We start from the raw sequence: 24,770 nt of genomic DNA, 5'->3' as shown, positions 1-24,770 counted from the left end.
GGGTAAAAATATCCTCATTCCTTTAGTTATTATAAGTAATAACCTAAATTGCTTCAGCTACCTTAAATGATTTTCCTTAAAAATTCAATTTGCTTTATTCAGTACTTTTTTCTAAAGTATTTGGAATTGGAAATTGCTTGAATTCTTGCCACCTTGTTCATATTGACATTATAAGATCTTATGAATATCTCATAAGCAGTAATTTTCAAGTGGAATAAAATTTATTAAAAAACACTGGCCATTTGGCCATTGTTACTGCCCTCTCATATTTTCCAAGTAAGAATTTTTTATAAACTTGCCGTTTTGTCAGTATTATTAATTATTACAATAATTAACTGTTTTTCAAGTGCCAACGTGTACTGGACTGTTTGGGGCTTTGAAATGTATTACCTCATTTGTAGTGAATCTTCCAAACAACCTGTGAAGTAGGACATTTTCATCCCAGTCTCATAGGGGAGAAAGTGGTGCTCAGGGAGGTTAAGAGGACCTGGCCAAGGAGCCATTCTGGAAGTGGGAAAGCCAGCGTTTGTGACCCGTCGTGCCTTTCATTTCTCCACATGTACCTGCCCTGTCTTGTGAAGCACACGTGGCTCCTTTTCCACTCCCTGCTGCACCTACCCTTGCCACCTTCCTTTCTGCCTCCAGGATGAGACTCCCTTCCCCAGGGCTGATCTTCCAGCCCGGCACTGCACCCTGTCCTCCCTTCCCTGCAAGCTGCACTCAGGCACGGCAGGACCTAGCCTGGCCTCAGCACTGGCTCCTGTGCCGCATGACTCCTGGCTGTGCACGACCGGCCTACACTGCAGTTCTCCTTGCTTCACACCAGTCAGTGTTCCACCCCACTGCAGGAGTCTGCCTTGATCACGTTACACCTGCCTTCCCAGAACCCCAGGGGTCAAGGCCCATTCTGCACCTTCCCCGATCAACCTCATCATGGCCCCTGATGTCAGCTGTCTCCTACGCCTGCTATCTAGCATCAGTTACTTTGTGAAAATAATATGATTTCCCCGCATTCAAGTGTATGTGAAACAACACCTCTGGCTCATATTGATATTTCAGTAAATATTAAGGTCCATTTTTCTCTCCTGATATTTTGCCTGTGTTTTTTAAATTTTATCCATGGAGGAAACTCAGTTCCAGGTAACAGTGAGCCAGAAATGTATTCTTCCCCACTGTTTTCATCTCAAGTGTTTTCTTCAGCTTCTGCCCTTTGGAGAGTGCTGAACCCTGAACTCTTGACAATATAGTGATAATCACAGAGTGCTTGCTGTTAAACAGCATACCTGTCAGGGCTTTGAAATAAACTTTGACAGCCAAAATGCACTAAAATGCTGAATTAAGCTGGCTTTAAGATTCTGACAAAATTGGATCAGTTTGTCCATTTCCTGGGACCTTTCTTTGGACTCTGAACAGGTTGACTTAGAGTAGAATACTTTTATTTGAAAACTTGAAGGGGCAGTGTTTAAGATAAGTTGCTTTCGAGGAGATGCTATCAGGAAATGGTTATTTTTTCCTTTGGGGTATTACCTGTTAGCAGGTAGCAGCAGACTTATTAATCATTGATTTCTCATTTTCATGCAAAATTGTTTTCACTTCAGTCACTCATGAAAAATAATACAATGGCCATTTTACAATCCTCAAAATGATACTGGCTTTTTGTAGGTCATCTGATACCAACTTTTAGTTACATTTAAACCACTTACTTAATCATTAAAGTTAAATTTAGGATTTACTTAAGTTGCTTCCAAAATGTAGTGAGATCAGTTCATGGATACTTAACTAGATCTGATTCAAAAGATGTTTATTGAGCAAATACTGTATGTAAGACTTCACTGGGGAGAACTTAAAAAATGAACAAGGTACATTACTTTAAGAAAACTTATAATCTAATACAGCAGATGAAACTTCCAGATAGAATGTAAAGATGAAATATAATCAGCATTTTAAGATACAGACGCCTACAGAAGAGAAAGCTGCCTTTCCTGAGTGGGGAAAGCCCCAGGAATTAATAGGAGCATTCTGTCTGAGCAATTTGTTACTAAGGGACAAGAGTATAGGAATAGAATATTCCAGATGTGTGGAAATTAGACGACTGAGTCAGAGGATGCTGAAATAGAAAGGCACCTTGCAAGTGATTTATTCCAGGTTTAGCAAGTTCAGAGCACCCAGATTGCCCCCAGCTTGCCTTCTGCATCCTTCCAACCCTTTTCTGAACAGTCAGAAGGGGCCAATCACGGTGAGAGTGACGAAGCCCGCCATGCCATCCAGCTCTGTTCCTCAGTGCCCCTTCTTCTCACAAAGGGAACTAATAGTTGTGCCTGACTCCCAGGTTGTCATAAAATATAAATGAAAGACTGCAGAGAGGGCATCTGAAAGGTGGGAGAAAGAGGGTCACTCAGTAAATGAGAAGCCGTGTAGATGCCACCAAAGTCAACTCATAAATCCTGTTGTTCTTAAGTCCAGAGTGACCAAGCAGCTCTCAGACATGTTTCCACAAAAAGTGAGTGAATGTGGTTCTTTAAAGCTTTGAAACCCTTAGTGCTGAACTGTTAAGCATCTTATAGACAAATTTTATCTACTTTGCAACTGTGTTAAAATTGTAATGGCTTCTTAGGTAAGACCTCACAGAACCAGATGGACTTTGGACCCCAGAATGCACCTATCTTGGGCAATGTTTTAGCAGCAACGTTTTCATGGTACTTAGTCTTCCCATGCCCTACCATGTTGCCTCTTGAATTAACAGGACTCGGTGTGCAAGGTTAATGGATGAGCCCCGGAGACCCCAAGCTGTTGGGCTGGGAATTGCCTTTCCTACTAATTCTTATTGATTAGTCCCGGTGTTTCCACATGTCACACACTTCACCCTGGCTCCTTCAGAGCAGTCTTACTCCTAGGGCATCCACAGCTTCATGCCTCCTGGTCATTTGCTCAGCACTCTCAGTCCTCATGGTCTTCATTTGTATCTGACGTGAGTCAGACAGAATGCCAGAAATCAGCAAGCATTCTAGAGATTTGCTTTTCCTTGAAGGAAGGTGGTACCTGTTTCACTTGATAGTTGTTGAGTGTCAGTATGTCCCAGGCACCTGTGCATACTGTTCCTGCACCAGAGCAAAGCAGTTCACTCTAGGGACTGAGCGCATGTTGCAGAGACAGACTGCTAGCCTGAATTCCACATTGGCCACTTCCTCACTACAGGTCTGTGGGTAAATTCCCAATCTCTTAGGGTTTCAGTTTTCTCCTTCACAAAATGGGGATAATGAATATCTTACTCACAGAATTGAGTTAAATGAATTAATATATTAAATGCTAGGATGATTACTGGCATATTCAGAGTAAACATTATGTTTGCTCTATTTGTACATAAAAATTCATGCCTAGAAGAACCTGTCTTCCTGTCCATATCCACAAGTGAAGATATAATAATGGCTATTTGTAAGAAATCTAGAAGACTCGGGATATAGCTCAGTTGGTAGAGTGCTTGCCTCTCACCACAAAAAAAAAAAAAAAAAAAGAAAGAAAGAAAAAAGGCTTTTTGTAAGAAATCTGGAGACTACAGAGAATTGGCCTAGGATTCTGTAGCTGAGAATCAGTTAAGAGCTGATTGCCCTTTCAGCTCTGTTGCTGATGGCATTCTGTTTTGACCAAGCACAACTTCCTGATTCACTTAATCTCTGTGTGTGACAATGGCTCATTTAATGTTTATTGATATAAGGAATCATATTTGATGTAAAATACAAATGTGTACATATGTGAATCTAAAATATTTCTGCATTGTAAATCTTAGGTAAAAGACTGCATGCAATTTAATTTTAGGTAATATGGTCATGATAACAAATTTTGCTAATATGTGAAATATTTTTTTAATTACTATTCAGTGATATGGACAAACAGAAGTCCACCCTGGTAGATGCCCTTTGTAGGAAAGGATGTGCCCTGGCGGACCACCTTCTTCACACGCAGGCTCACGATGGGGCAGCGGCTGGTGACGCAGAAGGAAAGGAAGACGAAGGAGAGTGTGCTTTGGAGTCTCTGTCAGAGACATTTTGGGAAACTACAAAATGGACTGACCTTTTTGACAATAAGGTAACCTTCTGCTCCTTGTTTTAACACAAACTCTCTTGAGCCTCACTGCTGCCAAAAAAGGAAGGGAAGAATGAAAGGAAGCTCTCAGCTCGGCTCTGAGGAGGACTTCGTGACCCTGTGCCATTATGTTTGTCCTGCCTGTTTTGAAAACATTTACTATTACTGTACGTCTACAGAGGGTCTGTTTAACCATGATGATCCTCAAAGCAATTTGAAAATACATGTAATAGTCTTTTAGTTAAACCAGTTATGTATGAAGGTAAATCAGAGAAGTCTTCTAGAAACATCTTCAGGCCTCCTCACCTTGTGATACGCTAATGTGTGTATTGAGGGGCGGTTATACTGATTGCTTAGATATTATTTTCCTCAAAACCCCCTAACTTCTAAATAATTATTTTAATTGGAAGCTACTCTGTTCTGAACCCTTTTTTGAAAAAAATGTAACATTGATGAACTTTTTTAGATTTTATTTATTGAAATGTTTTCAGTCTCCTTCAGCTCTCTGCTATAATTCCGACAATAGAGATTATTGTCGGAATTATACTATTATTACTAAGCCAGATGCAGTACACTCCTTTAATCCCAGCTACTCAAGAGGTTGAGGCAGGAGGAACCAAAGTTCGAGGCCAGCCTCAGCAATTTAGCAAGACCCTATCTCAAAAAAATCAAAAGGACTGGGATGTTGCACAGTGGTAGAGTACCCCAGTACAGTAGAGAGAGGAGAGAAGAGATTATACAACTATAAGTTTCTATCAGTCTTCCTTGCTGTAGCGATGAAGGCACAAAGTAAAGCAGCAGAATTTTCCTCACCCAGCACAGACCATCTCTTTATTTTAGTTGTCAGCAGCTTGATCTCAGAATTAACTATGGTAACTTGCACCAAAGAACCCTGAAAGTAGGAAAAAATTCTTTCTATACGCTTCGGATTTCCTTCCACAGTACAGAATAGATTTATAGAAGGGTACTCAGTCTCATTCAGGAAACTAAAGGAGTCAAAATTGCACAGAAGTTAGGAACTTAGATCTTAAACTCCATCCCTGGAGTTAGACTTCTGCCTCTCTACCATTTTTTAGTTTGTGAATTTAGGCAAATTACTAATTTTGATACCTCGTTTTTTTATCTATTGAATGAGGACAGGGATAGTACCTACCCTAGGGTGTTATGAACGGTATTAAGTAGATGGAAGGTCCCCAACAATTTTCCTATTGTTATTAACAGTCATTGAAGTTCTGCTGTGTACCAAGACAGCTGGAAGCTAAAATGAACAAGAACCTGGGCCCTGTCTGTTAGGGAATGTAGCAGAGCCTGTGAACACTTGGTGGACCTAACAATAAGACCCTTAGGGATAATGCTGCCTATGCACTCCTTGACTAGTCTGTTCACTACATTTGCGGCTCGGTTGTTAAACACTTGCTTGGCTCCAGAATACAAATCAGTGTGACAGGAGTCCTTTCTTTGAGGACATTCTCTACATTCTAAAATGGAGTCCAAAACATAAATAAATTATTACAAGTAGATTTGACAAATGTAATAATTAAAGGTACAAAACTTGTACAAAAGGGACCTGTGTATATAATTTGATAACTTTTTTGAACTTATCCTCATTTACAATTTTAGTGATTTATAGTGAGTCTCTACATTTTTTTTGTATACCTGCCCTAATTTTTGTTTTTGCAATTATTTGTGTTAACTCTGGTTTCTTTTACATGAAGAGGTATTTTAAAGTAGATTTCAACAGCTAGTGACCTCTCATATTACTGTTTTTCTTCCCCAAAATAACCTCATCTATGGAATTACTCAGTCCTTTCAAAGACACTATTTGTTTTTTAAAGTTTTTTAAAATGTGTTTGATGTAACACATTCATTTTACTTACACTTCTGTTAAAGCCTTAATTCTTCTATTATTAAAGTTACATGCTTTAAAATGTAACCATTTCATAGATAACCTTTATCTTGTTCTATGTCATAGGTTTTGACATTTGCATACAAGCATGCATTAGTAAATAAAATGTATGGGAGAGGCCTTAAATTTGCAACTAAACTTGTGGAAGAAAAACCAACAAAAGAAAACTGGAAAAATTGTATTCAAGTAAGTGATGTTAAAATTGTCTTTTTTTAAGTGTCACTTCAGTATTACACAGTGACAAGAGACTTTTAAAGGGCTTATGGCAGTGACATAGCAATACTGATGTTATCATGACCAGTTATTATTTTAATTAATGTAAATGTGTATAAGAGACCCCAGTAAACTATTTAAATTTTAAAAACATTCTTCACTTCTGTGGGGCCGGGGGAAAAACTTGTATTAGCTCCAGATCTTTTCAACAAGAAAAAAATGCATTATTTTATATAATTAGAAGACAGAATTTTCCTTTATGAAGAAAACTTTCTTTTAACTAAACTTTTGACTCCTTTAACTTTCTTTTAATACCACAGTCCTAAAATGATTGAACTCAGAGCTTGTATTTGATTTTCTTCACTTGAGATCCTAGGCCACTTTTGTTAATTATTTTACCATGTATCATGTTATATAAGAGAAATTCTATAGTTGAGCTTTCTATACAAGTTAATATAAAAAACTTATGGAATTTTGCAGAAATTATTCCTGCAATTGTCTTTGAATGCATAATTGTTTTATGCCTGAATGGTATATGATAGCAGGGAGTTTTGGTGGTGCCAGATGCAGCTCAGGATCTAGTGTAGGGCACTTATATTTGTATATAAAGCTAAATTTGGATGTGAAATGGATCAGTAGGTTTCTACAGAATTGTTTGGCACAGTGAACTGTAGATTATGTTTACCCTTTGAACTTTTTCTTTATACAAGCGTGCATTAGCCAGTGAGTCCAAATTGTAATACAGTTTAAAGTAGGTTCTTCAGATCTTTTACTTGGGTAAGAGAGCTTTTTCTGGAGCTAGTTGTTGTTATGTCTAGTGTGGTTTTCATCATAGAATATAATTTGTGAGCTATATTATACAAATGTGAAAGCCAGTGGCGCTTCCAGAGATTGACATTGGGCATTATTTCCTAATGTGTCTCCCCTCAACTCTGCCCCACTACTGTCTGTTCTGCACCCAACAGCCAGAAAGATGTCTTTTGATGCCTACTAGGCATCTCTGTCACATTAGAATAAATCCAACCCCTCCCTGTAGCCCATGGGTTCTTGCCTACCTTTCTCCAACCACGTCCACACCACACTCCCTCTTCACTGTTTCTGCCACACCAAACTCTCCACAGTGGCGGCAAACAACCACACCCTTCCCACTGAAGGCCCTGAACACTGCCTGTAGTGTCTATATGGAAAGTTCATCTTACACACCACCTCCTCAGAGATCCATACGTGCCCATCTAGCTTCCCAGTTGTACCCTGTGGTGTATCATTTGTTTTCATTGTATACCAGATCAATAACTTCATACTTGCTTATTTGTTTTTCCTGATGGATCCTGTTTCCTGAAGGTGGAGAGTTGGTTTAGTTAGCTGTCTTCTCGGTGCCTAGAACAGTGTCCTACCTAACAGCAGGCATCCAGAACAAATGAGTGAAAGGAGGTTAGGGTGGTAGTGGCAAGGTAAGGAAGTTAGGCTGGACAGAAGGGACTGTGGCAAGGTTGATAAGAGGAAAGAAGGAAGGTTGTAGCAGTCATGGTCACGTGGGAGGGAGGGCCGGTTGGTGGAAAGTTGGTTGATTGATAAGAAAGCTGGGTACTAGGGAAGAAAGAAGGTCAATGGGTGGTGGACTTAGGGTTGGTTGATGGAAAGAAGGAAGATTCTGTCTGCTGTTATTTTACTGTTACTAAATAGTTGATGGATAATTCACCCTAAATATTGAGCTTGGAAATCTGTCATCTCTTAGTAATATATTAATTGTGTTTTATTGTAGCTGATGAAATTACTTGGATGGACCCATTGTGCATCTTTTACTGAAAACTGGCTCCCCATCATGTATCCTCCTGATTATTGTGTATTCTAAAATAAGAACCAAGACTTTAAATTTTAAAAAGGAAAGTTTTATAGTGAATGGATATAAGAACAAATTTGTGGCATTTTTAGTCTAATGCATGTTTTCATCCACTATCAATACTGATCATTAAAACAATGTGTATTTATCAGAGAATTCACTGGCGTGTGGCTTAATACATGTAAATGTAGACTCTGACATCATGGTGTTTTCTTAATGCCTCAGATGGCTGGCAGGAGAGGATAAACCTTGCTGCCAACCCCGAGCACTTTGATTTGGGTCACAGCTTCTTACATGCATGATAGGTTCAGAACAGCAACTTTTAACGCAAACCTGTAAAATTCTATTTTTTATTTTATAAATGAACAGGGTTTTAACACGCTCAACTTTAATTTTTTTCAATTGTATAAAGGCCTTAAAAAAAGCTACATTGAGCGTAGCTAAAATTATTTATTGGACTAAAAATTAACAAAACCTCATTTCCAGGTTTTTTTTTTTTTTTTTTTTTTTGCAAATGTTTACATTCAATTAAGGGGAAAAAAATAAAACCTTCACAAATGTGTAGCATTTGCTAGAACATAACTGTTTCAATAAATTTTCAACTTGTGGTTATGATAGGCAAGTCATTTTTTACATCCTTGAAGTACACAGTATCAGAATGAATTAATAATGCGTGTATAAGTGCCAGACAGCTGACTCTTTATCAGGTATTGTAAAGATACACACGTGGTATGTTTATTAAAGTTGAAATAATGTAAAACACATGAATAAATGTGCAAAACCGGAATCACAGTACACCATATGCACTCTGATACCTTAATTTTTTTTAATAAATAATAAAGGTGAATATTGAAGCTTCCTAAAGTTGGTCTTAATTTTTCATAAATCAAATTGGGGGTTAAAACAAATAATATATATTAAATCTACAGACAAAAAGTAAACAAATAATTTATTTTATACCATTTCTTATAGGCTTGCAATTATTTGAATATATTTCCAGTTCTTATTGTGTGAATGGCTTTTGTGTATGTTCAGCTTTTTATTATCTTTTTTTCCCTGGTTACTATTCTTGCTTCTTTTATCCTGCCTCCGTGAAATAGACAGAAATAGATAATATTAAAACATCTGTAATCACTTATTGCATAGCAAATTGTTTGTGTGTATGTGTAGTTTTTTTCATCTTGTTCCTATAGAATTTTACTGTTGTAAAAGACCTACCAACTAATCTAGTCTAAGTCACTTCAGAACTGCTTTTTATCTGATGAAAGCATTAGAGCCTTTATAAGAAAACACAAATATACACAAAAAACATTTTTCACACAGTGTCCACAGTCAAAAGTTCCTTTGTGAACTGCCACTTGGACATGTTCTCTCATGGTATGACAAGTACTTTCATCTGCACACATTGAAATCCCCATATAGTGTAGGTTTAGTCCTGTAAGAGAATGAAAATCTGGAAAGAGTACGGTGACTACTTCTCAAGCTCACACTGCCAACCGACTGATTAACACTTTCAGAACCTGTTCTTTGACCACCTCGGGCAGGTTCCTACATCAGTTGGTCATGGCCCTGGGGCTTCCTGTTTTTGTAATGAGGGTTTTATTGGACCGCACATTCCTTCACAGATGTTACAGCCAGGGGCAGCTGCTGGGTTCTGTCCAGATCTTACTGTGCTGCCTTAGGGACAGTAGAACCTGAGTGAGCTCTAGAAGAACATGTCAGCAAAAATCATTCCTGTTTCTTTCTATGTGATTAGATTAAGAATAATGTAAGAAAGCCTGCAAGAGGTAAGATGGTGCTTTTCAGTCTGCTTCTGGTCACAGTAGCCAGCGTTTGCCCATACCCACTAAAAACAAAGAGGTGGGTAAAGATAACTTTTTAAAGAAACATTATAGAGTGTGTGCTCAATACTAGTTTCGTGACCCATTTTCAGTGATAAGCAGCTCCTGATCATTACTGGTGATTTTGCTATCATGTGATTTCTCAGTCCTAATATTACCTGTATCTTTACCCCAGAACAGTCCAGCATGATCCTCCTCTGGGACACCACAAATCTCAAGACACCTCTTTCTCCCTTTATCCCACCCCAAGAAGTCCAGGGTGCAATGCTGGAAGTGCTAGCCTTGCTGTCTAACCTGGCTCAGGCAATGACAAGCTTATGCCTGACCAGGAAACTACAGTGTTGGATTTGGTGTGTGAGCTCCGGCTCAAAAATTATTTAATCTGAATTAACAGTCTTGTGTAGTTTTCATTCTCTGCACTCACAGCCCAACAGCATTAGGAATATATGTATCTTCTTCACTTCTAGGATCCAAGAAGCCTGTGTGTAGGGAGATGGATAAGAGGGACCCTTTCACCACTAGCCCATCCAAAAACAACTTGCAGGGAGGGGGTTTCTTCAAGAGTAAGAAATAAATGAGCTCAGAACCATGAGTCTGAACATAATAAAACAAGACAAGAAAACCAACATCGGTAGTAAAGGACACTAAATTGAAAAAGGAAGCAGACACATCCCTTCCTAGGAACTCCAGGAAAGGAAGGTGTGTCATTCTAATAGGAAGGACACCTGGGCATCTGTAGGCAGGTGCACATGCACTCTGGTCCCCAGGGACAGTGGATCAAGAGGTGTTGGGGAGCTTTGTCTTTTCTGCAGAACACCAGCTATAGGGTTATTTATATTGCTGAGTAGTTCTGCATTGTACGATGTAAACACATTTTGTTTACCCACATCTAGAAAGAAAACTGCTGTTGAGTGGTAAACTTCCTTTCAAACATTGGAAGAAACCAGCAAATTGTTTTCCAAAGTGGCTATACCATCTTGCATCCCCACTTTGAAAGTGTGAAAGTTTTACACACCCTCACAGATACTTGATATTTTTCAGCTTCTTTAGTCATTCTAGTGTTTGGTTGAGTTCTAGTATCTCATTGTGGATTTAATTTGCATTTCTATTACAAATAATAGACATTTGTGTATCTTCTTTGGTGGAGTTTCTGTTCTAGTCCACCACCACCACCCTTATTTTTTCAGTTGGATTGTCTGCCCCATTATTGAGTTGTAGGAGTTTTTTGTATGTTTTAGATACAACCCCTTTTCCAGAAATGCTTCATAAACATTTTTGCCCAATGTTGGTTTTTTTCCCCGCTTTGGTACTAGGAATTGAACTCAAGGGCACTATGCTCCTGAGCCACATCCCAGCCCTTTTTATCTTTTGAGACAGGGTCTCACTAAGTTTCTTTAGGCCTCACTGTTGCTAAGGCTGACCTTGAAGTTGCAGTCCTCCTGCCTCAGCCTACAGGTGTGTACCACTGCATCCAGCCCAGTGTATTTCTTTTTTTTTTTTTTTTTTTTTTTAAAGAGAGAGTGAGAGAGGAGAGAAAGAGAGAGAGAGAATTTTTAATATTTATTTTTTAGTTCTCGGCGGACACAACATCTTTGTTGGTATGTGGTGCTGAGGATCGAACCCGGGCCGCAGGAATGCCAGGCGAGCGCGCTACCGCTTGAGCCACATCCCCAGCCCCCCAGTGTATTTCTTAATGGTGTCTTTTGAAGAGTAAAGATTTTTAATTTTGATAAGGTTAAGATCACAATTTTTTTCATTTATGATTTGTATTTCTGGTATCACAGCTAAGATCATCTTTGGCTGACCCAAGGTAATGAAGATTTACCTTGATTCCTTCTGGAAGTTTTACAGTTGGCATAGCGGTAGCTCTTGAATTTAGGTTTATGATCTCTTTCAATTTAATTTTTGTGTATGCAGTGAAAGAAGGTTCGGGAGTGTTGTGTGTGTTTATGATCATTCTAATACCACTGGTTTTAAAATCTATACTTTCCAATTAAATTATCTTGGCACCTTTGTCAAAATCAGTTGACCACACACGTGAGTCAACTTCTGAACTCTGTTTTCCGTTTACCAACATGCCTATGTTAATATTAACTGACTTGGTTACTGAAACTCACACGAACGAATGAATGATGTCCAGATTGACTTAACCTTTCCCACCCTCGATCATTGGACAGAGGCAGCAGCCACTGGGTGGGTCATCAGGAATCTAGGTGAGCATCCCCTGCTTGCCAAACATTGTCCAGCTGTGAAGACATCTGTCATTTCCTACAACTGTTCATCTGCTTTGGGGGCCTGATCTTATGATTTCTATATTCTAGGAGAGGTCATTGCAAAAGGCATTTTTCTTCCCTTTTGAGAGAAGGAAATTAAGGCTGTTGCCTCAGCCAAGAATTAACTTTATGTTTATCTACTTGGTGGAAGTAGGAGATACAAAATAAAATCATGGCATTTGCAGGTAAATGGGTGGCATTGGAGAAGATAATGCTAAGTGAAGTTAGCCAATCCCCAAAAAACAAATGCAGAATGTTTTCTCTGATATAAGGGAGGCTGATTCATAGTGGGGTAGGGAGGGGGAGCATGGGAGGAATAGGTGAATTCTAGATAGGGAAGAGGGGTGGGAGGGAAAGGGAGAGGGCAGGGGATTAGCAAGGATGGTGGAATGTGATGGACATCATTATCCAAAGTACATGTATGAAGACACGAATTGGTTATCAACATACTTTATATACAGAGATATGAAAAATCGTGCTCTATATGTGTAATAAGAATTGTAATGCAAAAAAAGTACATGTATAAAGACATGAATTGGCATGAACATACTTTATATAAAAAGATGAAAAATTGTGCTCTATATGTGTAATAAGAATTGTAATGCATTCCGCTGTTGTGTATTTAAAAAAATAAAATCAAATTTAAAAAACCAAAAGAATATATAAAAATTTTTTCTCTCATTATTTTAAGTATTAATTTTAAAATCTTGCAAATGAGATTTTTATCAGAGAGATCCTGATATTAGTTGATTGATACTAGTTATTTTGAAAGAGAAGAAATTTTAATCTATCTGCAGGAATTAAGGAATATTTTAAAACATCACCATGGTATTCCTTGAAGACTCATGTTCTTAATTGACAACATCAATCAAGGAGAACACAGGCAAATAAATATTTGAAATTATATGTAGAATATGTATTTTACCCTTAAATTTAAAAAAAAAAATTACAAGTGTCTTTAAAGTTCTTTTAGAAATAACCATGTAGTAGTCTTAGCAACCAATACTAACTGCTTTCTCAATCATCACATCTTTAGAATAGTTCTTGACCTCAAAGTAAATCTTCCAGGTTCTTCCTCAGGAGTGTGTCTACTCCTTTTGACCTTTTAATTTTAATTAGAATCAGCTGTGCAAACAAGCATGCATACTGGGATTTTGGTAATGACTGCATAACATGTTGATAAATTTGGAAAAATTTAAATTTTGAAAAAAAAATTGACAGCTTTGAAATGTTTGCCAATGTACAAACTTGGTTTGTTTCTTCATTAGATATCATTAAGCTTTTAAAACATTGCTATAAATTGTGTTCTCATATATTTTGGGTATATATTTATTTCTATGTATTTGACATTGCATTATAAGTTGTGTCTTAATTGAAATTTTGTTTTCTATCTGTGGCTAGAATTTATAAGTGATGTTGAGATTTGCCTGTTGACATTTGACAGGCTTGCTAAACTCAAATTCCAGTAGTTCCACTGTAGATTGCCTACAGTTCCAGGAGTCAGCAAACTATGACCTGCAGGCCAGATCCAACTCACAGCCTGTTTTCACAGGCCAAGAATAGTTCTTAACCTTTTAATAAATGATTATAAACGCCCAAAAGCCAGGAACAGTCTCCAGAAACAGTGAGTGGCCTGCTCAGTCTAAAATATGTATGATCTGGCCCTTTACAGAAAGTTTGCTAGCCTGGCACAGCACAGTCATCATCATCTGTGAATAGCGCAGTTTTTAGTTCTTCTGTTTTGTTTATTTTCTTTCTTTTACCACATTAGCTAAAATCTCCAGTGTAAAGTTAGAAAGAAACAGTGGTAGCTGAGAGTTTTAAATTCTTCCCTATCTCAAAGGATAAGCTCAATTTCTTAAGTATGTTATTTTTTTTAATTTTCTATAGCTTTTATCAGACTAAAAATTCCATTCTTTCCTAATATTTAAGAACTTTGATCATAAAGTTACAAAGAAACAAGACAATCAAGAAGTTTACCTTGAAATTGTCACAGGTAATAGACACAAAGGGAGGGGATTTGTACAAATTCTCCTAAGAAGTTCCTAAGACAGAACCTGTTTCTTCATTCTAGCAGTTTCTGTATTTTCTACTTTTAATCAATGTGAAACCGATACATTTTCTATCACTCAAAATTCTTCCCCTTTGCTACAGTTAAAATCTGTATAAGTAGTTTCTTCAAACTGTTATAATGACCTTTTCAAGCTCAGTGTCAAAAAGCATATGAAAAAGTATATTGACAAGTGCAAAACCTGAGCTCAACAGCAGAAATAAGGGAGAAATCCCTTTGTTCATTAACTTACTCATGTCAGACTCATTGAACACAAACTGAGACTCTTGCAAGTCAACAAAATTACTTCCATGTTATGTTTTTCTCTGTAGATATTTTATTATTCAAATAATCTGAAATATATTTAAAGTTGCTTTAGTATTAAGTTACATCTTGTAAGTTCATGAGTTGTGAGTCCGATTGCCTGTGCCACTTCTAACATGATTCAAAAGAGACACATTTTGAAAGACAAGTTGTTTTATTTAGTCCCATTTTAACGTCCCCTTAAAAAGTTTGACTGTTGACTCTGGATATTCAGCTAAGAGAGTCGTATCAAAAACCTGCTTGAATTTATCTAAGAATTCATAATCTGTGCTGAACCTGAACTTGTTTGCCCAAAGTACCACGGTCCCCTGCTGGGAAAGGTGCACCATGGTGAGGAGCAGCTTGTCCAGGAAGTAATGGTGGTACACCACGTCAGAGGCCAAGACATAGTCGTAATGCTGGGCTGCCCTGGGGAAGTTCTGCTCCAGGTCTTGCCCCCACACCAGTTCCTTCACTTCAGGCAGATGTGCTGTGCATTTCAGGGTATTTTTTAAGAGATTGTACTGAAGGTTTCCTAGGACATCAGGTAAATCTGTTGCTGTGACTTGAGCTCCTAAATGAGAGAGAGATGGTAACAATCACCTGGAAACTTTCGGGCCGCCAGAGTACTGATACACTCCGGGAGATCATAAGAGAACCAAGCCCCTTGGCCTGCGCTTGCCATAGCTCAGGCTGGACAATTCTTTCTTGTGTGTGGGCCCATTCTGAACACAGCAAGGTGATTAGTAGGCTCCCCAGTCTCTCCATCCCCGGCCTCCAGATGTCAGTAACTGCAAACCCCCTACCCCACTCCTGAGGTGAAGACCTCCAGGGCTCAGAGTCACCTCTGGACTCTCAACTTAGTCACTTGGAAAACAAGGTGAGCTCAAGGAGTTGCTCAGCCTCTCCAAGACTCAGTCATCTCTGCAGGTGACAGTCACAATTCCTGGCGCATGGCATTTTGGGGAGATACAGTGAGTGAAATTGTGGCCAAGCTCCTACCACAGCCTGCCTGCCACACAAAAAGCACTCTGTCATTGTCACCGTGAAGGTCTTTTACAACTCGATCAGGAAGGAAGGAAGGAACAAACCTAGAATACTGGCCACGATGGAAACAAGGCCTGGTCCAGCACCGATTTCCAGTATTTTGGCATCTTGGAGATTCAACTCCTCTTGATGTTCTTCCAAATACTGGCACAAAGCTGTAGCCTAAAAAACACGAACAACCGGGACTTTCACCTGAGAACTGGAACACTGGACATCAGGAGCAATCCCTCTACCCTCAGAGTTAAAAGACTGAAAGACATTATTTTCTATTTATTGAAGGGTTCAAAAGAACCAAAATCTCATTCAATGCCATATTTAGACCCCTGGAACATAAAAGTTATGATAAATTGCATGTCACAAACTGGAGAAACATTCATTAATTTGACTATACTAGCTATGATCAATTCCTACCCCCCACCCCAAAAAAGCAGGGGGTGGAGATCTGTAGATTAGCTCAGCTCTTACAAATTGGGGAGATGTAGCTAAACAGCAACTTCTTCCCCTGATTTCATCATTTTGGGCCTGCAACTGCATTTAGAGTGTTATATAAACTTGAAAACTTCTCTTCCCAGTCAATCAAAATTCAGCTTCATTAGGACTGTGCTATCTTGGACAACTGGGTAGTTTCTTGGATTCTTGTTTTCTTAAATGGTTCATCAAAGAAACACACTATCAGAACAGTGCTTCTTCAGGATGGAGATTCCTTGGAAAACTGGGAATGGAACCACCATTTGACCCAGCTATCCCTCTCCTCGGTCTATACCCAAAGTATAGAAGGCTTAAAAACAGCATACTACAGGGACACAGCCACATCAATGTTTACAGCAGCACAGTTCACAATAGCTAAACTGTGGAACCAACCTAGATGCCCCTCAGTAGATGAATGGATAAAGAAAATGTGTCATATATACACAATGTAATATTATTCAGCATTAAAGAGAATAAAATCATAGCATTTGCAGGTAAATGGATGGAGTAGGAGAATATTGAAATTAGCCAATTCCAAAAAACCAAATGCCAAATGTTTTATCAGATATAAGGAGGCTGATTCATAGTGGGGTTGGGAGAGGGAACATGGGAGGATTAGATTAACTCTAGGTAAGGTAAAGGGATGGGAGGGGAGAGAAGGGGGCATAGGGGTATAAAAGATGGTGGGATGAGATGGACATCATTACCCTAAGTACATTTAAAAAGATGTGAATGGTGTAAATATACTTTGTGTACAACCTGCTATATGAAAAATTGTGCTCTATACGTATAATATGAATTGTAATGCATTCCACTGTTATACAAATTAGAATTTAAAAGAAAAAAGAACAGTGCTTCTCAAACTTTAGTGTGCCAACAAATGCCCCGGGGTAGCTTATTAAAGATGCAGATCCTTCTCTTGTAGCTCTGGCTCAAAATTCTGCATGTCTAGAGAAGCTCCCAGTGAAGCCAGCCTGCTGGCCTGCTGACCACACTCTGAGTATGGACAAGTTGTTCATTATACATGAAACCAACCATCTCTCTCCTTTATTCATTCTATTCTGTCTCTACCTTGTCCTGACATTTCTGGAAAGAGAAAATGAATGTTCCATTTGCATTGCTTCTCCAGGCGTTATTTATGTAAAGGAAGTGTCCACTAGCAATGCGCTGGGGAAGGAACATTGAGATGAAAAACTATTGAGCTCTATAATTGGTTTTTATGTTTTGGCCCCACGTATAGATATGCTCTTCTGCCTCTGGACTCCAGGTTCTAATCTAGGTTGGAGAGGAGTGGCCAGGGTGATTCCAGACCTGCCACTTATGATTGCCAGTAACAAGGCTAGTACTGCATATTTTACCCCATAAGTCACTTTACTTCATCCTCATGTGTGCATAGGGAATGGACACATGCAAACATGAACATCACCTTTTTCTCTACTGCCAAGATATTTGGTGGCAGAGCTAGAGGTAAGCAAACCAATTATAAACTAATTCCAGTGATTTCAGGGAGATATATACCAGGTTGGGGGTGGCACATGATAGAGCTGCTGGGAGTCAGGGCTGCATTCTGGGTGCCAGGGAGAGGTGAGCCAAGTGTGGAAAGATGGGCACTCCAAGTGAGGCCACCTGGTGAGACAATGGTGTCAAATAGCACCAACCTGCAGCACTTGGCAAGGCACTCAGAGTTGAGAAGGGGAGTTCTGAGGAAGGAGCTGAGTTTTTCTGTGAGGGCATTCAATAAGAGGAGAGTGTCACTGGCATGGCCAGAGGACACATGCTGCCCTGGCCCCAGTCAGGGGTCATCTGGAGATAAAAGCCTTCTCAGGAACAGCTACAACTTTTGACATGACAAACACCCATCCCTCTTAGCCCTGTGAGCAAACTCTAAAAGGAGCTCCTTCACAGATTCCGCCCCTGCAGGCACCCAGAGGGTCTTCCCACTTGACATGCGACTCTCCTAAAACTTTCAGGGGATCCCAAGAGAGGTGCGTTCGGGTGCATAAATGGCTGAGGCCTTAGCGTAAAACAATTGAGTGGACAAATGTGCCGTTTCCATTCCTAATCTGTTGCAACCGCTCTGGTTGTCTATTTGCTAAATTCATTAGAATAGGAAGCTTCTGAAGGCATTAGGTATTTTCAAACTTATTAAAGCAAAAGAAAGCCTTCATACTCATGAATAAGGTTCTGCTTAGAAGGGAGCAGAACCCTAAAAACCTGGGGCCCTTTGGCTCCTCTTCTCCCAGTTCACTTGCTACCACTTCCCAGGACTGCCTGGACAGCTCCTGAGAACCTCTTGTCATGAACATCTGCTTAAGATCCTGGACCAGGAGATGTGCCTCACTGAGGAGTTTTTAAGACATGCAGGACCACAGACATGCACACACTCACACCGTACCACACCTGAATCACAGTCTGCATTTAATAAGATCTCAGTGTGACTCAGAACAGAAAAGCTGAGAAGTTCTGCTCTGGAGCCTTTCCAAGCTCAGGCTGACAGCCTTTAGGGTGGAAAGAGCCATGTGTGCCCCAGGAGAATAGTTTTATCATCAAGCCAAGGAAGCTTTCTGAACTCCCTTGTCCTTAGTCAGGAGGTGAGAATAGTGTTGCATTAATAATTACAATTCATGTAGGCTTACGTGTAGCACTGCATTTGTTATAACCATGTCAGGAACTAGACATTACCTCTACTCCAGGTTTCAAATGTGGAAATGGAGGCAATTGGAGGTGCAGTGAGTACCTGGGCCCCTGCAGCTTGAAAATGGCAGGTTTTCCTCCATTCTTGCACCATCCTTGCTGGGCCGTCACAGGGGTGACATCAGGTGGAATAATACCTCCTAAATATTTCTGTGAAAATATCCATCAAGTCAAGGAGGTATGGATGGTCAAGAGCCAGTGGGTGTGACCCAAAGGTGCCTATTGCAAAGTCTAAACTCTAAATTCCTGATATTCTTTTTTTTTTTTTTTTTTTTTTTTTTTTTTTTTTTTTTTTACTTAGCAATTGTATTCATGCTGCATTCTACTTCCCAATAAGGTCAGGTTTATTTAACATAAAAATATTGTTTAAAGAACATCACTTAAAGCAAAACCAATGCTTCTGAAGGAAATGCTATGCTTCTTTGGGGTCCAAGCACACCACCAGCATCTCTGGGGGACCAGGTAATCCATCCTCAATTTGAGAAGCACAAGAGGTAGAAGTAGGTGGCCACCTGCCCACAGCAACACAGATGTACAAAACTGTCACCTTCAGAAAGACTAAGGGCACAAACGCCACCATGCGCTCACCGCTGGCCACACCACCGCTCCGTAGCTCTCTATCGACTCTTGGATGACGATCTTCTTGCCGGCGAACTGGTAATGCTCCTGAGTGTAGCTGGCATAATCTGTCGGAACGAATTTCTGGAGGCTACGAAGAGACGATTCTATGTTGTGAGCGTCTGTGAAGCACAAAAATAAGACAGGCTTCATGCTCCATGGATCCGGGGTGAACCTACACTGGGTCAGACGGAGGAGACCAGCGACCTTTCCCGCAGTGGGGCAGTGCCATCAACCAGGGTCTGCAATGAACACCAAGCTGTGTTCTATGAGGGCATGGGACACAAGGTTCAGATGTGACCTTTTCATCATGCAGCAAAACCCTGGAGGAGGCCCTTGGCTTCTCCCTTCTCCTGAAGAGGCAAAGACCCGTCCCCAACCTGTGTTCTGGTGTCAGGAGGAAGCGAAATTGTCAGGAAAATGGCACCTGAGAGCAGACTCTCTGCAATTAAGGAGGAACTAGGTGAACAGGAACCCGGCTATTTTTAGATCTGGACGTGAAGTAACATTCCCACGGGCTGACTGCCTCGAGCTCCCAAAATCCTTCCTGCAACTGCCCCTCAAAAGGCACAGGCCACGAGAGTGGGGCGGCTGTCACATGAGACCTGGCTATTAAGTTACTAAGGCTTTAAATACTCCTTTAACCCCCATGACCCACGATAGCCGCTCTCAAATAGCATATAAAATGAGGGGAAGAGCGCCTGACGGGGCTGACATCACAGAATCGCAGATGGTTCAGGGTTTCCCAGAAGGTTTCAGGATAAAAGAGCAGCGGGTACAAATGTCAGGAGGGAGGATGCTGAGCGCATGCGCACTCAGGGACCCTGCCTGGTGGGGGCGGAGGGGGGCTGTGGACGCTGGCAAGGGATTAGCAGGGAGGAGTTCCTAGCCCAGGGACTGGTTTTATCTGCAGGAAACTTGCCTTGTTGCCTGGGAAACGATAGAAGATCTTTAAACAGCAGTGAAATCTGGGCTTGGGAGAAGAGCTGTCAGTTAACATTTGAAATGCCCTCATCAGAAGTAGCCGCTCAGGGTGGAAGAGGGAGATGTGGATGCCAGGAAAGTGAGCCTTGGAAGAAAGCTGATCTGCAGTCCGCCCCTCGCAGGCAGGTTCCACAGCTATTTCCAACATCACTGATTTCAGTATGCACCTGAGTGGCTCTATGCTGGGAGGCGGCATGTTGATTCCAACAGGCTAACCCATCAGTAGGGGAATGTGGAGTGAGCATTAGAAATACCAGTTGATGGTGTCCCTTGAGTATAGTTATGAAGAAAGGACCCAGACATGTCTATGTAGGTTTCATTTCTTTTTGTCCTTTTTCATTGTACTTTATTGAAGTATCATTTGCAGTATCTTAGGAGATGATCCTTGACCACGGCTCAAGTGAGTCATTTGTGAATTAGCAGAGAATGCCCTCAGCTCTGCCCAGTGTTGCTCATGGCCATGGTTCTCCTCTGTATGTTCTACCACTTGGAAGAGGAATCTCAAAAAGGTGAGCTTCCTGAGCTGGTAAGTGTCTGGCAATAAATAGCCAGTGTGGCCTGAGGCTGGGCTCTTTGCTGTCACATGCCCTGTCAGGGGTGGTCAGGAGGCTGCCAGGTAAGAAGGAGACTTTAGGCTTTCACTTGCCTCTTGTCATAGGAGGCGATGCACACGGAACAAAACAAAACCAGCCCGGCACTTCTGAGTGACCCAGGAGGGCCAGCTCCTCACCCTCGGGCTGAGAGGCAGAAGCCAGAGGACAGGCCGCCTGTGCTGAAGCAGGTGGAGCAGCCACCTCTGAGAGACGGAAAAAGCCCTGATTTGTAGTGTCTGGCAAAGGCCCTGGTGCAAATACTCCAATCATGGCGGAGTCCCAACTTCTGCCACTTGAGGGGAAATACAGGCAGCCGCACACAGCCCAGCGATATTGCCCGCACACAGATCAGCCCCCAGAAAGCACCTCAAGAGCATGGCTGAGAGTGAACTGGAGTAAAGTAACTGCTGAGGAGCTTTGAGCATTTATTGTTTAGGCTTCTTAATAGACATTTGCCTTTAATATAATCTATTGAATTCTAAGTCTATATATTCTAAATTTTAATATAGCATGTTCCACAACCAGAATTCCTGAAATTCAGTGCCATCTCCAGCATGCCTCTGGGGTGGGAGACTGACAGCAGCCAGCCCCTGCCAGCCCCTGCGCCCCTGCCCTATGGTCAGGTGCACCTTCCTCCCTTCCTCCCAAGGACGGCCTGTTGGGGACTTATCTTTCCCTCAGAACTGTAGGAAAAGTTGGTGGGCTGATTTTGCCTAGCTCATCTCTTCACAAGTAAGTAAACTGACAAAGAATGAGCTTGACGGTGTACTTTTCTGATCAACATTATTAAGAAACGCTGGCATACAAATGTTTTCCCATAAGACCCTCTGAAGTTCTACAAACACAGAAAATTGTATGACTGTAACACTTTAAATGTTTTCATCTATTTTTGTCTGTGCTAGCCTGGTAGTTCAGAGATCAGATCTGAGAGAGAAGGTAGAGTTGCATTTTTATGTAAATGAGTCAGTAAAAATAAATAACATGCTCATTTAGTAGAATTAAGACATATTTGTACTCTATAAATGATTGTGTTTTAAATGGCTCTTATGATACCATTTTTATGTCTGTTATTTATGTACTTCTGAAGCTGTGCCCAGAAATGCAGCTACACCGCCACTCTGCTGTCCTAGTGGAGAAATGCACCATGATTGACAAGGGTCCATCACGCTGCTGGAATGCATTTCGGCAAAGAACAAACTATATTTTAAAGTTCTTGTTAGAAACATATGGCACTCTCAGATTTAAATACAAGATAAAACAAAGTTGCAGACTTGACAAAGCGAATGAGAAAATCAGGGTGATGTTTCAGTCTACACACAAAGGCGTTGTCAACCATGCTTCATTGTGGTAAGGATTGAGAGTTAAAAGGAAATGGAAATTCTTGCGGACCAAGTTAACTTGAAAATGTCATCATTAGGAAAGCAACTGAGGAAAGCTGTGGCAGGGAGGAAAAGGAGTTTACCTCCTGGGGGTCCCCCGGTGCCATCTTCCTGGAGAGCCCCCTCCTCTTCCTCCAACCAGCCACCTGGGGAGTTCGGTGCCTCTCCCAGGCACAGGGACTGCTGCGCAGAGCTGAGACACACGTCCATAGCTGGAGCCTGCTGGGAGGAAAGAACTGGACAAGACCCGTGTCACTTGGCCCAAGGAAAGTCTGACTCTCCCTGAAGGATCCAAAGAGTGTAGCTTATCGCCTTAGCATCTGCTGAGCCGAAAAGATCAACTGCTTTTCAGCTTAGTTCCCTGGGAGAGCCAGGAGCCACCCAAGGAACTGCCATTTGGCTTTGCAGAGCAAGGTACAGAGAGAACATGAAACACCACCGAGTCCTCACATGGAGAAAAGCAAACTCAGAGCAGGTGTAGCCCGGGAACAAGACTGTCACTCGGGGCTAGAGCAAGGTTTGGTTATTTTGAAACCTTTGCCATTCTCTAGTGTCACCCAGTGTTGTAACACATCACTAAGTTCTGGGGATCTAAAATGCATTTCCAATAACTTTTGGATCTGAATTCCAATAAAGAAGATCTGCCCCGATTTGCATACCATTGGGGATGAGAAAGGGTAATGGCATCATGGCCGAGGAGCCAAGCCAGGGTTTGGAGCCAGTGCCAGGCTGCTCTACTTTCATCTGAGGCTCTGTTGGAAGACGGTAGAGAGCACTGGGCTGCATGCCAGGAACCTGGCCTGGCTCCCCACTCTTCACACTTGGCAAGCCACCTAATCCCCTCAGCACCCATTTCCTCACCAGCAGAAAGGGGATGACAGCATCTGCCTCGCTCATGGGGCAATGGTGAGAGACAGAAGAGCCAAAGTGATTATAAGCCACCGAGAACTCCACCTGCCTGGGCACAGGAGACCTGGCTATGGGGATCACTGACTGGCATCAACGCAGAAATGCCCGAGGCAGCCTGAGGACCCCCGTGCTCACGGCTGCCCAGCGCAGTGCTGTAGTGCTCTGTGTGTACCTTCTCAACAACCCCCTGAATCAGGCACTGTTGTTACATCCTGTCTCGGGTGGGGAATCCAGACAGGGAGAAATTGAGAAGCAGCCCAAGAGCAGCTGCAGGTGGCCAGTGACAGGGCCCTGAGGCAGAGCAGGAGCCCACCTGCAGACCCTGCCTGGTGCCCACCAGTCAGCGCAGCCCAAGCTGCCTGGGTTCAGCCTTAGTGTTCCTTGTCTAGTTTGCCCTGAAATTACTTGCAACACTTGGCTTGCCTCCATGCTGTGACAGTGACAGCCCTGGTCTTTCTCACAAAACATAAATGCTTTTCCTTACCCATTTTTACCATCTGGGTTTATTCTACACACACACACGGTCACTGCTGTATCCTATTGTCTCAGCCAGTGGAGGATGGCCACCAGACACCTCACCCACCCATGACTACGGAGCATGTAAAAACCACACCGAAGCCAGCTCTTCAGGTGAGGAGTTGACCAGTGAACAGGCACACAGAGAAGGACCCCAGCCTGGGCAGCATCTGGAATTCCATCCCACACCCCGACTGCCCCTCTCACCTGCAGGCATCAGAATCACACAGGAAGTCGGCTGTGGTGCAGGTAATGTGATGTTTCCACTGACTCTGGAATCAGCCATTCAAACATTCCCCCCCCCCCCATTCTCTAACTCACACACTCGTGGAAACTGTTCCACCAGTCTGTGCTACACAGGAGTTTTTTTCTCTTGCAGGTACTTGCTCCTTCTTTTCCACTTCCCCACAATTTCAGGAAGTTAATGGTTCTGCCTAAAAAATAGCAGTCTGGCTCTGAAAAGTACACAGTAGGTCCTGAGTACAGACAGACCCCTCAGCTCTGGTGAGAAGCCTGCATCGGGCGGCTCCACCATAAGTGATCTGCGTTGGAAGCGCAGATCATGTCCCCCCTCCTAGGAGGGCTGTGGGTGTTGAGAGCCGTGACCCACCCAAGCCTCTCACACACACAATATCAACTGCTACCGTCATCTCCAGGCTTCAGAGGAGACCGCAGCGTGACACTGCATGGGGAATTCCCACATGTCACCCTGAGATGCTGCACATTAAGTTCAAGACATTTCTGCATCTGGCACACAAGAGAAGAAGACCTGTTTCCATTCAAATACCCGCTATACTTTTTCTTGTGAGACAAAGTCACTCCTTCCCTGTCATTATAGTTGACATGACAGATTCCCTCCCAAAAGACAGCAGTGCATTGAAAAACAAGCCAGAAAAATATAATCTACTTAGTGTCTACACTGTACATTCATATATTTTAAAGATCTTTTTTTTAAAAAAGATTATTTGTTAGTACCCTCAAAATGATTTCTGTTAGATATGCCTTTACCTTATGGAGCAGAAGAGATTTGAGGTTTCTTGGCACCCTTTAATCATG

The 24,770-nt window shown here is 41.5% G+C and overlaps 2 protein-coding genes across 8 annotated transcripts in view; one reads left to right on the top strand and one right to left on the bottom strand.

Annotated features, from left to right (window-relative positions):
• Tpp2 (tripeptidyl peptidase 2) overlaps nt 1-10,672 on the top strand; it is a 69,520-nt gene extending 58,848 nt beyond the window's left edge. Inside the window, exons 28-30 of one of the 3 annotated variants that reach the window (XM_026399499.2) lie at nt 3,876-4,083; nt 6,053-6,172; nt 7,962-10,672. In XM_026399499.2, coding sequence (XP_026255284.1) covers nt 3,876-4,083; nt 6,053-6,172; nt 7,962-8,051 — 418 coding nt within the window. In that variant the 3' untranslated portion in view covers nt 8,052-10,672. Of the gene's footprint in view, nt 1-3,875; nt 4,084-6,052; nt 6,173-7,961 lie in introns of those variants that run through there. The other 2 variants (XM_026399507.2, XM_026399512.2) reach the window with 2 other exon arrangements.
• A 3,619-nt stretch (nt 10,673-14,291) lies between these two features.
• Nucleotides 14,292-24,770, bottom strand: Mettl21c (methyltransferase 21C, AARS1 lysine). Of its 5 annotated transcripts, XM_026400447.2 has the most exons (6): nt 24,723-24,746; nt 23,922-23,952; nt 22,373-22,525; nt 19,304-19,455; nt 15,598-15,715; nt 14,293-15,080 (listed from the first exon to the last, which is right to left on the bottom strand). In XM_026400447.2, the coding sequence occupies exons 2-6, from the start codon at nt 23,929-23,931 to the stop codon at nt 14,686-14,688; spliced, it is 828 nt and encodes a 275-aa protein (XP_026256232.1). In that variant the 5' UTR covers nt 23,932-23,952; nt 24,723-24,746; the 3' UTR covers nt 14,293-14,685. The 5 variants fall into 5 exon arrangements, with proteins under 5 accessions (XP_077648177.1, XP_077648184.1, XP_026256232.1 ...); XM_077792051.1 differs by lacking the exon at nt 23,922-23,952 and having other exon boundaries at nt 14,292-15,080; nt 22,373-22,508; nt 24,723-24,740; XM_077792058.1 differs by lacking the exon at nt 24,723-24,746 and having other exon boundaries at nt 14,292-15,080; nt 22,373-22,508; nt 23,922-23,938.

The sequence above is a fragment of the Urocitellus parryii genome, chromosome 2 (assembly GCF_045843805.1).
Source record: "Urocitellus parryii isolate mUroPar1 chromosome 2, mUroPar1.hap1, whole genome shotgun sequence".
NCBI classification, from domain to species: Eukaryota; Metazoa; Chordata; class Mammalia; order Rodentia; family Sciuridae; genus Urocitellus; species Urocitellus parryii.
This window is presented reverse-complemented; position numbering and strand designations above follow the sequence as displayed.

Bases quoted from the DNA above. Each gene is read 5' to 3' on its own strand.
- Mettl21c (XM_026400438.2), bottom strand. From the start codon at position 24,000: ATGGCTGATTCCAGAGTCAGTGGAAACATCACATTACCTGCACCACAG. The intron at 15,716-19,303 runs GTGAGCGCATGG...CGTGTTTTTTAG, and splicing joins GAGCGGTGGTGTGGCCAGCG to GCTACAGCTTTGTGCCAGTA. The intron at 15,081-15,597 runs GTTTGTTCCTTC...TCTCTCATTTAG, and splicing joins CATCGTGGCCAGTATTCTAG to GAGCTCAAGTCACAGCAACA.